The sequence below is a fragment of the Centruroides sculpturatus genome, unplaced genomic scaffold, assembly GCF_000671375.1.
Source record: "Centruroides sculpturatus isolate CEXI.00-Female unplaced genomic scaffold, Cexi_2.0 scaffold1747, whole genome shotgun sequence".
In the NCBI taxonomy this organism is placed as follows: domain Eukaryota; kingdom Metazoa; phylum Arthropoda; class Arachnida; order Scorpiones; family Buthidae; genus Centruroides; species Centruroides sculpturatus.
In genome coordinates, this window is record NW_019385890.1 from 112333 (window position 1) to 125756 (window position 13424).

Sequence of the window (13424 nt, forward strand, 5' to 3'; positions counted from 1 at the left end):
ATCATGTAATCTGCTCCTGTATATTTCAATCTTTTCTGCGCAAATCGCCAAAGTTGGTGAATGTACTGGTTTAATAATACTTGCTTCGTCCCATTTGACGATTGAGCCCTCAACTTGCGCCATTTGCGATAGTATTGTGGCGTTAGATCCCTTACTGATATTGTACTTGTGTTCTTTTAATCTGACTCCTAAATTTCTGTTAGTGACACCAATATAATTTTTATTAATGTCTAGTTCACGATTTTCATATGGAATTTTGTATACACCTGCTCTTTTTTCTTTATCTATGCTGTCTTTGTCATTCCTTAATAATCTGTACAGATTAGGAGCTCTCTTGAAAACTAACCTGGACTCTTTGCGGGCTGAGATTTCTTTCATGATGGCTTTTCTCTTTCTATCATACGTGAACTTCGTGATTTTGCCGAAACCGTTGTTTTGCATTTTAGTTTTATTTGTTTTGTATTTTCTGACCAATGTTGTTATCATATCTTCTTTGAACCCTAGAGATCTGGCAATATGCAATATTCTATTAAATTCTTTTTGCCTATCCAACACATTACTGCAATAGAGAAAGGCCCTTTGGATAAGGGCACGGAAGGCAGCCATTTTGTACTGGTAGGGATCATTAGAATGGGACGGAAAGTTTATACCCATCTATGAAAGTTTATACCACTAGGTCATGACCCCATACATTTTGTTTAATAAACACTGCACATATAACCAATATCCAGCAAGAAGAAATTACAAGAAAGCAAACATTTTCATCCATGTTTAATGGGCATTTTCAGGCTAACTGACCCTTGCAGTTTGAATACAGCTGTTAAAACAACCAGTTTGAACTGAAAAGTTACTTTGAATAGGTGAACCCACATGTTAAAAGGGGTGATGTAAGAGGGGGAAAGGGTTGTAAGATTAAACTTCATAGATTGACTTCCATGACTTTTACAAAGTTTAATCTTACAACACTCTCTCCCTCTCTTACATCACCCCTCTTTTAACATGTGGATGGCAATCACCTATTCAAAGTAACTTTTCAGTTCAAACTGGTTGTTTTAACAGCTGCAATCAAACTGAGGGTCAGTTAGCCTGATTAAACACAGATATGCCCATTAAACACAGATGAAAACATTTGCTTTCTTGTAAAAATTCAATTTTTATAGAATAATTTAAACTTATCTCTTCTATTGAGCTTAAGTCAATATGAAAACTTTCAGAGTTATTTTCAGAAACTATAAGAATAAAATAATTGTAATTAATACAGTATTAACCTTAATGTTTGAAAAATTCCAAAAGTAATTATTGTATTTTACAACATATAAGATACACACCATTTAGCATAAAATACAGGGTCTTTCAAAAAGGATGCTACCATTTTAAATTATTGTAATGTACTGTACATTAAAACATCGGAAAACTGGCCAAGTTTTACATTTGCCCATTACAATTTTTCAATGTATACACCTCATGTCATACAAGACATATCCAACCAATACTCAAATTCTTCCTATACTTGCAACAGCATATCCATTCTCACCTCATTTTCACAAAAGGTTTTCACTTTTTTACTTTCACTTTTGCCTTTGTGGAGCAATTTTTTATTTATGGTGCTTCCTAAAAATAATAAACATGACATTTGAATGCAAATGACAGATGAAACTTGGACAGTTACTGTATTGATTGGTGTACATTGCATACTTCTCAGATAATAATATAATACAATCTCTCTACACACCGGTGTTTAAATAAAATAAAATAAATAACTCTTCAAACCTTTAACCGGAGTGCTTCTATTTTTTTTTTTTTTTAGAATTGCAGAATTGCAAACGTTTTCGTCGCCCCTCCTGGGCACTTCTTCAGGCTATAACGAATGGGCCTTTAATATTCAAATAAACATTCGATATGAATTTCTATGAGATGCGCAACACAACTTCGGAACGATTTTAAAGGATAGAATTCGGAAGAGATTCATATCGAATGTTTATTTGAATATTAAAGGCCCATTCATTATAGCCTGAAAAAGTGCCCAGGAGGGGCGACGAAAACGTTTGCAATTCTGCAATTCTAAAAAAAAAAAAAATAGAAGCACTCCGGTTAAAGGTTTGAAGAGTTATTTATTTTATTTTATAATAATATAATTACAGTAATTTAAAATGGTAGCATTCATTTTGGAAGACCCCATATTTAGGGGGGAAAATATTTAGTGTATTTAAGCCATCGCATGCCCTTGATACTTGACCCCAGATTTTTTTTACTGTACTGGTATTCTGATTTTTAAAAAATTAAATTAGAATGCAACTTTTATTTATTAGAGAAAAAGAGAAGTTTAAAAAAAGTCATTTACAATTAAAATATTCAACATGAATTTATGCAATTGCTGCTTAGTTATAGCAATAATAATAATAATATATTTGATTAAACAATAACTTTTTTCCACAAGTTGGGCTAGGTAGAGGTTATTTATAGCCTATTGAATGCCTTTTGAGAAATTTGTTAGCCTGTGGGAAATTGCAAACTCATATATTTGTCTTTTTTTTTACAAATGTTGATCTTATCTATACTAATATTATAAAGAGGTAATGTTTGTATGTATGTATATATGTATGTAAGTTTGTTTGCAGCAGGTAATCTCCGAAACTACTCATCCGATTTCAAAAATTTTTTCACCAATATTTAGAATGGCACCTCAGAGTGGACATAGGCTGTTTATTATTCTGTTAAACATTCATATAAATTAAAATATATAATCTAGGTTAAGGCTTTTATGTCCAACAGATGGGGCTACGAGTATGACGCCCTAAGTTTGCTTTTCTGTGAGGCATTACACTTTTCTGTGAAAATGAACTAAAGCAGATCATCTTCTATCTGTTTATATAAATAAAAATGTAATGTTCATTTGTTCCTACTGATTCCTTTGAAATTTTGATACAACGCTGCATTCGAATACGCACATGTTTTTATATAATATACATGTCAAAATTCAACCCACTAAAGGGAGATGGTTAGGTTTAAGGCTTACGGTAAAAAACTCTGCTTCTATTTATACTATTTTAGATGCGGGTTTTTGCATGTTTGATTGCGTTTTAATAGGGTACGTCATGAGAATGTACACTAAGAAGGGATTTTTAGATATTCCCCCGCGGGGGAGAGGGACAGAATTAAGGCTTACCATGAAGAACTTGGCTTCTATTATATTATTTTAGATGCGGGTTTTTGCGTTTTATGATTGCGTTTTAATAGGGTACGTCAAGAGAATGTACACTAAGAAGAAATTTTTTGAAAAATTTCCCCTTCACGGGGGAAGTGTTATACATTTATAATAGATACATTTTGAGCCACAACAATGCGTGGGGGGGTCTGCTAGTATGCCATAAAATATATTACTCAAACTGTTACTAAAATATTTTTTATTTCAATTATTTTCGTATGTTTTTTATCACATTATTTATTATTATTATATATTGAAGAATACTGGAGAAATTTTAGCTATATATATATCTTTTTAATATAGTTAAATGTTTGCAAATTATCCCCACTTTCTTATATAATTTAACTGTTTATAGTTAAAATTATCAATGTTTTTAAAACTATTGTTTTGTTGAAATTAGAAGTTTTTATCTGTAGATCGACAATCTGCCGGAAATTTTTAATTTTTTCATTTCTAAGAAAAAATTTATTTTAATAAAAACATACTTTGTTTATTGTTTTCTTGTTTATGGAAAAATTACATTATATAATAAAATAAATAAATAATGTAAAAAAAGTCTATAATAAAATGTTCATTTTATTATAGAAATTCAGACTATAGTTTTCCAATAATATCAGTTTTATTGATTTAATTTTAAATTCCAATTTCATATGGATTAGAAATATTATTAAATGCATTAAGACAAATGTGAATTTTCCATTGGTTTGTTATTGATCAATATATAGAAATGACCTTGTGTAATAAAGTAAATACCAGCTTCTAATGAATATGATTGAATGCATGTAACAGGATATATAATCCACTATATAGACATGAAATTTGAATTTCAAATTTAATCAATAAGACTACTAAATTTTTTCCAATAATCCTATGGGAAAAATCTGTTAGATCTAAATTACACGATTTTTAATAAAGAATTATTATTAAAAAATAATAATAAAGTTTTTATTTAGTCCTAAACTGTTGTATTCTGAAAAAATAATTTATAATATAATTATATGGTTTATTTATTATCAGATATATAATTTATTTAGATTGTGTTTCTATTAAATTATTAATAGAAACACAATCTAATTATAAAATTTTAAATTATAAATAAATATAATTAATACAACTAATCAATATTCATTTGTTCAAAATATAGAAAATAATTATTATTAGTAAAATAATTTTTAGAAATTTGTTCTAATAAATTTATTAGCCTTTTCAGTTATTGTATGAAAATATAATAATTTTCTTATATATCATTCTTGGATTTAGTAAAAAATAATTTCTATAATATATTTGCAGTTAAAAATGTCATATTATAATATATCTAAATTTCAAATTGTTAGTAAATGCTTGTTATCTGAAATTTTGGGGTTTGTTTTATTAGAAAAATACTGTGTGAATGGATGACTCATTCATCTTATTCTGAAATTGGGTATGATATAGATGCTGAAAATGATTGAATCACCTTAACACAGTTCATACCTCAGAAATATGTTAATTGTCATACATAGAAAATGATGAATCATATTCTCTTAAGCAAATTGGAAATTCAGAGAATAATAATAATTGTATAAAGTATCATACTAATTTCTAATTAGATAATTTTGAAGTGACTTTTTAATTTACCAGATTTAGAAATAATTTAGATTCACAGAAAAGAAATTAAAATTTATTAGTTTTCTAAGTATTTCTGTGTTTTTTACACGACTTCTTTCAAAGATAATATATAAAAATAAAAACAAATTTTCCGTTATTGATTAATTATTACTAATAAATTAACATAGAATTTTTTTGCTTAAATTTATTTTTATTCTAAATAAATTTCTCATATTTTGACATGGCCTCTTTCGTGAATAAATTAAAATAAGCAGAAAATGTTTAGGTATTTATGAATAAATTTTAATATGTTTCTGCAGATTTTACTTTTTGATAAGAGACTTTGTTATGCAATAAGGAATTACAGATTTCTAATAAATTACATAGAGAAAAAATTTTAAGCAATAGATTAAAAGTGTAAAGTGAATGAAAAACAGTTGTCAATTACTAAACAGCTGAAAATTATAATATTCTTCTTATTTATGTAGTTATAATTAATAATAATAATAATAATAAAGTAAGCATTTATAAAACTGAATAAAAGTTTCTTCTTTCAATAGTTTGATTAGTGATCTATATCATGTTTTTCTTAATTATCTGCAATAAATAGAGACCAGGATTAAAACAGTTTATTTTATTCATCTATTTAAACAAAGCACTTTGGATTGGTAAGTATTTTCCAATTCCTCTTCAGGCTCATTGCTTCATTGTCAAGGTTGTTGGTTCAGTATCCAAGGTTGTTGCCTTGGACACTGAACCAACAACCTTGGACTTTGGTTACCTTTTGTATGTTGTGCAGTGAAACATTTACTTATCTTATTTAACAGTCTGTAACAGGATCTCATCTGATATTTTAAAATTCACTTAAAGGCAATAGTATGTTTTTTCATACATAATTGACAAAGTTTCCCTGTTTTCATTAGGAGTTTGAGATTGCAGCAGCCTTCTCCAATAGAAGAGCTGGAGGGGAGCAGAAATTCCTACCATTGTTTATCACATGTTCAACATAATATGCATCAGTAAAAGGTCTGCAGTGATTGCTCTATTATTTTTTTTTTAAATAATTAGCTGGGGAGAGATTTTTGTTACTGCTGCATATATAAAAAGAAAATCAAAATGATGTTTTCTCCTACATTCATATTTTTGTAAAATTTAATTTGTAACTTCATTAGTTCTTAATGTAAAAAATTAGCTTTTAAAAATATACAGTTTAAATAGATAATATGGAGAATAGTGTTTCTCAAACGGGATCCCAGCTGTTTTTTTAACACGGGAAATTTTTCTTATCCCGGGAAATCCTGCAAATTTCTTAAAAATTCACTTTTTTTCTTATTTTGTGTTAAGGTTAAGAAATTTTGCAAATAAAAAGCATAATTATCTCATTCACTGTCAGAATACATTTGTATTTATTAATTTTAAACTTACCTATTAGTTTTTTTTATATTTATTTTTGCTCGTTATATCATGTCACAAATGGTCAATAATCAATATATAGCTTATTTGTGGCAGGACTATAAAAATTCTTTACTTGTCGGAACCTGTAATATCTGGAATAATTGTGCTTACGCTGTCTTGAGTTTTAACCATGCCCAGTAGCTTCAATAAATGCCTGACGCCAGATTGTGCAAATTGGGCAAGGATACAAACGAGTACAAAGTCTGCAAGTATGAAGTTTTTCTTCATAAACCTGATTATTAAAGCCAAATGAATTGCCGAATTATCGAGCTCTAAGCTTGATGCCGCTATTAAAGCAGCCAAGGTAGACAAATCAAGAATACTAGAGAGCGAAAGAAGTACTACAATCTCGAAAACGAACTCGAAATCTTCCAGGCTACAGGTGAAAAAACACATAATATCTGTCTTCTCTTAAATGCATTAAACACTATTCCAATCACATCAATTGAATCGGAAAGGGCATTCTCGGTGGCAAGACTTTTCATTACTAAAATAAGAATTAGAGTGAGTTATCGGAGTATTGACCATCTTTGCTTTTTAAAATCTTATAAAAGTTTGCAATATTTTGTATTATATTTTATTTAAAAAACGAAAATTACCTTCTAAATTAGAAGTTCATTTTTTTAATTTTTAACTCAATTCAAAACATTTTTTTTGTTGTTGTTGTATGCAGTTTCCAGCAAACTTTAATTAATTTTTTTCTATTTGTGAAAATTTCTACGTTATTTAAAGGTAATTTTTATTATAGGCCTATAGACCTTACACAGCATTATTAATATGATTTTGGAGGTTACAGAACTTTAAAATTACTTTAAAAAATGGAAAATAATTATATCATTTGATTTCAAGATATTTTGTATACCTTAAAAATAATTGATTCTATCCTGAGATCCCGGGAAATAGTTCACTTTTATCCCTGAATCCCGGGACAAGCAAAAGACTGGGAAATGAGAAACCCTAATGGAGAAAATGGAATAAAAGCTGATGATAAATGATGATAATAATGTCAATTTCTAAATAAAGGAAAATTTTTATGTTAAACTTAAGAATAAATATATGTTGAAGGTAGTTTTAGCAATACAGTAAGACCCAACTTAATGCAGGGATGCATTCCTAGATGACAAAGCGCTAAATGAAACAGCATTAAACAATGCCATTTTAACACGGAGTAAATAGGGAAAAGGAAACACACGACCAAAAATAAACAGATTTCACTTTAATTTAAAATTATTTTTATATTAAAATGCATAATATGTTAAATAATATAAACATATGCATACAGAAATGTAAAGTTCATTTTGTGATGAAGGTCCTGGCTCTTCTGAAATTCTTGTTTTTTATGATAAAGTCATGCAGTTTCATTTGTTGCTCTCTTTCTCTTTTCTTAAGCAAATGTTGATAGCAAGAGATCACATACAAAACGCTTCATCTTGCTTTTGCACTCCTTTCAAAATCTGGATCGTTTTAAGTTCTTAGATCTAATAGAACAGCATTCTACTTCAAAATTTTTGAATTCAAGAACTTTGAAAGAACAAATTATTTTGTCTACATTATCAGCGACAATAGCTTAAATACAAGTTCTACATTCAAGAAATTTGGTCATGTAGACATGCCATAGAAGACACTAAATAATGTAATATATTCCGAAAAATTTAGCTTTGCATGTTAGAAAATTTTGCATTGTAAAGTTAGTGATTTTGGCATACAAAGTTAAGATGGTTCACTCCCCTGATCTATGTGAATTATTTCTGTATGCTCTGTTCTTCAATATATCCCACAGAGAGAAATCAAAAAATGTCATGTCTGAAGATCATGGTGGCCACAAATTTTGGGAAATTGTGCAGTCTCCAAAGGACCTCCATAGTACTGTCATCCCTGATAATGTGGTGCACAGAAACAATCTGTCAAAAACCAGCTAGCACACTAACTGCAATGCCGTGTTGCCACTATTCACGTGCAATAATTTTTCAGTTTCAGTTCAGGAACTTTACAGATACCTCTTATTAATATCATTTAAAAATTTAAATTATTTTAAAATATTAATAAATGTGAGTAAAAAGTGTTTTACACTTTGAATTTATTAATTTATTTTGCTTCATCAATAATTAGAAAAGGTTAAATTTATTACTGGTATTTTTCAAATATAAATAGATATATTAATTTTATTTGAATTTATCATTCAGAAATTAACAGATAAAAACTATACAATTTCATTTTTAATATAGAATCATTTTGTTAACATGAAAGCTTTATTTTTCATTTTATTATTTAGGATCTGTTGGCCAATAACCTAGCTTTATTTCCAGAATGCTTTAATATTGTATGTTATATGTTGCTTAGTTACTTGGTTTTATCAAATGCTTTGTGTCTGTGATTATAATTGATATAAATAAGTTTTTTGCAAATAAATAATAATATTTTTCAAAAATATAAACAAAGGTGAAGCTAACTAGACTATTTATCATTAGGAAAAAGTTAGTATTTTTCATTCATTATTTGTTGTTACATATTTAAAATCTATTTTAGGATTTTTTGTCTTATAACTGAAAGATGGCCTATTAAATGGACTGTCTTTAAATTAAATAGTCCATTAAAGGAGTTGAAAACATTTGTTTGGAATGTAATTTTTTTTTATTGCGAAGATATTAATTTTGATTATTTATTTCAGCAAAAAAATATCACCCGATCCTGACTCTTCATTTCAAAATAAGTTAATATTTGATGAATCACCATCACCAGCTGATAATCAAAGTACTATAATTACTAATATTGATGATTTGAATGAATCCACTTTCCCATCAAAAATGGGAAATGTTGGAACACATTTGTTCCATTCTTCTGGCAATGTAGTTGCAGTGGCTGATAACGATATAGAAGAATTAAATAAGAAAGATGAAATTAAAGTTGAAATGATTGGTTAGTTTTTATTTCCTTAAATTTATATGTCATACTAAAATATTTATTTTATTAAAATATTAAATAGTTTAATAATTTCCAAATCAATGTGTTCATTATAGAGCCAGTAGAAAACATTATTAAAATACCTCCATCTGCAAATAATTCATCTTCATGGTCTGTCAAAGGTATTGAAGCAAATGATGGAATTCCTACGGAGTTATGGCAAGGTGCTCATGATGTATTACCAGAAGTATATGGGGTAAGTTTTTCTATATTTATTTTTAATATATAATTTTTTAAAGTTTATTCTATTATTTTTTTATTTATTTAATTTATTCTGTTAAAACCAAACTGATTGTGAGAACTCATGATGACGAAGATCAGAAAAGACCCAAACTCCTGACATCAAATGTGTCAATAACACGTAAGATAATTAACTTCATCACAGGAAATGATCTAATCTTGGCAAAAACAGAAGGAAGTTTTATTTCCCTCTTTAACCAAATTTGAAAGTAAAAGAGAAGTGAATGGTCTCTTTTTAAACAAATAATTTTTTCAATATCTTTTAATAATTAAAACAAAAACTAAAATAAATCTCCCTTTTAAATGTGGGGTAAAATAGGTCAATGGGCTCCAGGTTCTCACATCTAAATAGATAAAATTACTTGTCCTGACTGAGTGATTGAGTGATTGACTGATTCATCATTGCCCAGAGCAAACCGCTGAACCTAAAGAGGTGAAACTCGGTACACGGTTAGGGTACATCATGAAAATTCACACTAAGAAGGGATTTTCTGAAATTCCCCCTGTGGGGGGAGAGGAAGAGGACTAAGGCTTAACCTGAAGAACAGCTTCTACTGTACTATTTTAGATGCTATTTTTTGTTTTCAACTACGTTTAGTCTTTATTGAGTACTTAGGTGAATTAAATTGATAACATTTCAGAAATTGTTATAAATATTTTCATATATTTCGATTTTTTAACCAAATGTTTGAACCATTTTAAATTTGAATTTGTTATTGCATTTTGGTTCGATTAGAGAACGATTGTAAACGTTCCAGAAAATTGATCAAATTGAAAACAGTTCATTTGATTCGCAGCAATTCTCATCATTCTCAGCGGTGGGTGTTATATAACAATTACTATGGTTGTTGAAATACTGAATTTAAATGGGGTTTGCTTGCAAAATCTGCATGGGTGAAGTTGCAGGTAACAGCTAGTAATCAATAATTACTAAACCAAATGATCACTGTAATTAATTGTTTAGTATCAATGCATCAGGCTTTGGGATGTTTGGTTATAGGATATAATCAATAATTAGTTTGGTTTATTGATTCTGACAGAAAACAACTTTAATTTTTTGAAATAGTAATGAAATCTTCTATAAAGCATATTTTTACTATTTCTTTACTTGTTTTGAAAACTTAAAAATTTATCAGTCAGAGTAATCTAATTTACTAAACATTTAAATATTTGTTCTTAGCAACTCATTTTTATATTGTAATATATATCATAATAGTCATAAAAAAATTATTTACATACAGTGGCGTGCCGTGACATTTGATGATAGGTAAGATGTGTTTCTGTAAGAAGCCAACTTCAGGGGCAATCAGTCAGTGATGGTCTAGGGTCCATTCGTATTCATTTGTTCGATAAGCCAGTAAAAATTGTAGACTTCTCTAAATGTATTTTTAATTAATAGATTATCTAATGCACTTAATAAATAAGCAAGTTCAATATAAGTAACTCTGTTATATTAGATTTAATAGATTCCCTACGCCCTCTAAACGCCAATTCTTGCTTCGATAACATCTACTAATTTAAATATAATAGATCTATTAGCCATAACTATCTTGTTATAATTTTCAATGTTTATTTTATATTGTTTACTAATGTTAAATTCTATTCTATTTTGATTTCCAAATTGCTTCAATTTTACGAAAGAATCAAGATTTACAATTTTCATGTCTTTTGCCAGCTTTACTCAAATTATTTAGATCATCAAAGCCTTCTTATTCCACATACTAATTTTATTTTCAAGTAGGCAAGGCCAACAAATTTTGCACTTTTATGCAACCACAAAGCCATTTTATGTCTTCATAAATTTTATCGTGAAAACGTCAAACAAATTTTTATGTTGACGTATTTATATTTAATCTAGGCATTGGTCTTTCTCTTTTAATAATGTTTTCTTTTTCATTATATGGTCTCGAGTCAAAACTTTTTTAAAATAAATTTTCAATATCACAATTACATTCTAAATTGCTAGCCATAATATAAGGACTAAAATTAAAAATAAAACTAAAATGTGGAAGCTAACTGAATTCATTTAGTTAGCTTCCACATTTTAGCTCCTATGTATATATCTTTTTTTAACGATTAATTAAAGAAAGCATTATGAAATAAGTAATTTGATTAGTTAAACACAAACTTATGAATTCAGTTAGCTTCCATGTTTATTTTTGTTTCTAAAGAAGAAATAATTACATTTGCATGCTATAATTTAAAAAAATATAAAATAAAAAAATAGATGCATAAAAGTTCAATATTGTAAATATGTTGGTTATTGTGTGTTTATTTTGTTGTTTCTAATCTGAAAAATATGAATATTTCATTAAAACTTCAAAACTTCCGATCAAATTTATATTGTTAAAAACTTTCTTTTTTATATTAACTTAATAAATAACTGTCAGCCTTATCAAATAGATTAGCCTTTTCAATATAATTCAATTAAATGAATATTAAGTATTAAATATAAATTTTTTTGTCAGATAGACTGAAATTCAATGAAAGTAAATGATACAGTAAAACTTGTCCAAGACAGAACCTGAATAAAATAGAACTCTGCCTAAATGGAAAATGGTTTTCAGAATAGAGTCATTTTTTTATGTTAAAAAGTTGCCAGATTTGGCAACATTTTAACATAAAGATACAATATTCAGTACAGTAATACCTCGACTTACGCGAACCCAGAGTTACGCGATTTTCAAATCTCGTCGATTCGTCTTTTGTTTGAGCGCCATACAACTTTTGATTACTCACTCCCCCACACTATTGTTCAGCTTACATGTTTGGACATGTCGCGCGGAATCGACACATAGCTCCAATTTATTTTGTGTTATTTATTTCTGTGTTTGTTATATCTATGGAGACTCAAGAGACTTTATGTGGTGATTTCTTGTAACCGTGAACGAATCAAAAGACAAGATGAGATTAACGAGAACATTTATTAGCTTACATACATCCGACTTGGATTTTACACAAATTGCGAAATTATACCCCGACTTACGCAGTTATCGCTCAGTCCCACCTATCGCGTAAGTTCAGGGTATTACTGTACATGCATTTCTAGTTTACACAGGTTTTATTATATTTACAAAATATTCACTATTGATAAAGAAGTTTGCATTTTTATGAATAGCAGTTATTAAGTTTACATATATTATTAGATTTCAGGATATTATTTTATACAGTGTTGTTTATGCTCTTCTAGGATCATTCAAATATATCAATTTCAAAAATTACAAGAGATAGGCTTTTAAAACGTCAACAAGAAATTTTGAAAGAAGCTGAAGAAAGGAAAGCGATTCGAGAAAAGAGTCGACTGGAAAGAAAACAGATGTTAGAAAGAAGATTACAGGATGAACGGGAGAGGCAACAACGAATGCAAGAAGTTCAGAATAATAACATAGCAAATAAAGTTATCAATGATATAGATATCTTACCCAATAAAATAAACAATATTGATGAGAAAGAAGAAGATGCTAATAAAACTGGACAGGAAGCTGAAAATTTTGAAAATCATCAAGGTTAAACTTTTTTCCATTATGTATATAAAATAATTATAATCAGTGCTCTTTTTCTAAAAAAATTACTGCCAGTATGCATATAGGTGACTAAAAATAAAGTTCTGTTTTAGGAAAAATGTAACAGCTAAATAACAGTTTTTATTATATTACTAATTATTTTCTTTTTCTTTAAATATGAATATATTTATATTGTAGCATTTATAATAAATTACTTTTATTTTTTTTTAATATATTGCTATCTGTATTTTATTACCTGGTTCTTGTTTTGGATTTAGTATCAGTTGGTCTTTAATAACTGTATTTTTACTTTTACCATTTAAAATATTATCATTAATGCTTCTATGTACCTCTTTCTTGTCAAGAACATATCAGATATCAGAAATGGACAATTACCAGACAGTATTGTCTGCTTGTTGAAAGATGGCCTTCACCAAAAGTAGGTTCTTACCCCATTTGCTTTTTATGTCATC

The 13424-nt window shown here is 28.2% G+C and overlaps 1 protein-coding gene across 1 annotated transcript in view; it reads left to right on the forward strand.

Annotated features, from left to right (window-relative positions):
• Nucleotides 1–13172, forward strand: part of LOC111612427 (TOG array regulator of axonemal microtubules protein 1-like) — a 68259-nt gene extending 55087 nt beyond the window's left edge. The window contains exons 5-7 of the mRNA XM_023353639.1: nt 8916–9163; nt 9265–9404; nt 12639–13172. Coding sequence (XP_023209407.1) covers nt 8916–9163; nt 9265–9404; nt 12639–12959 — 709 coding nt within the window. The 3' untranslated portion in view covers nt 12960–13172. The remainder of the gene's footprint in view (nt 1–8915; nt 9164–9264; nt 9405–12638) is intronic.
• The last annotated feature ends 252 nt before the right edge of the window (nt 13173–13424 follow it).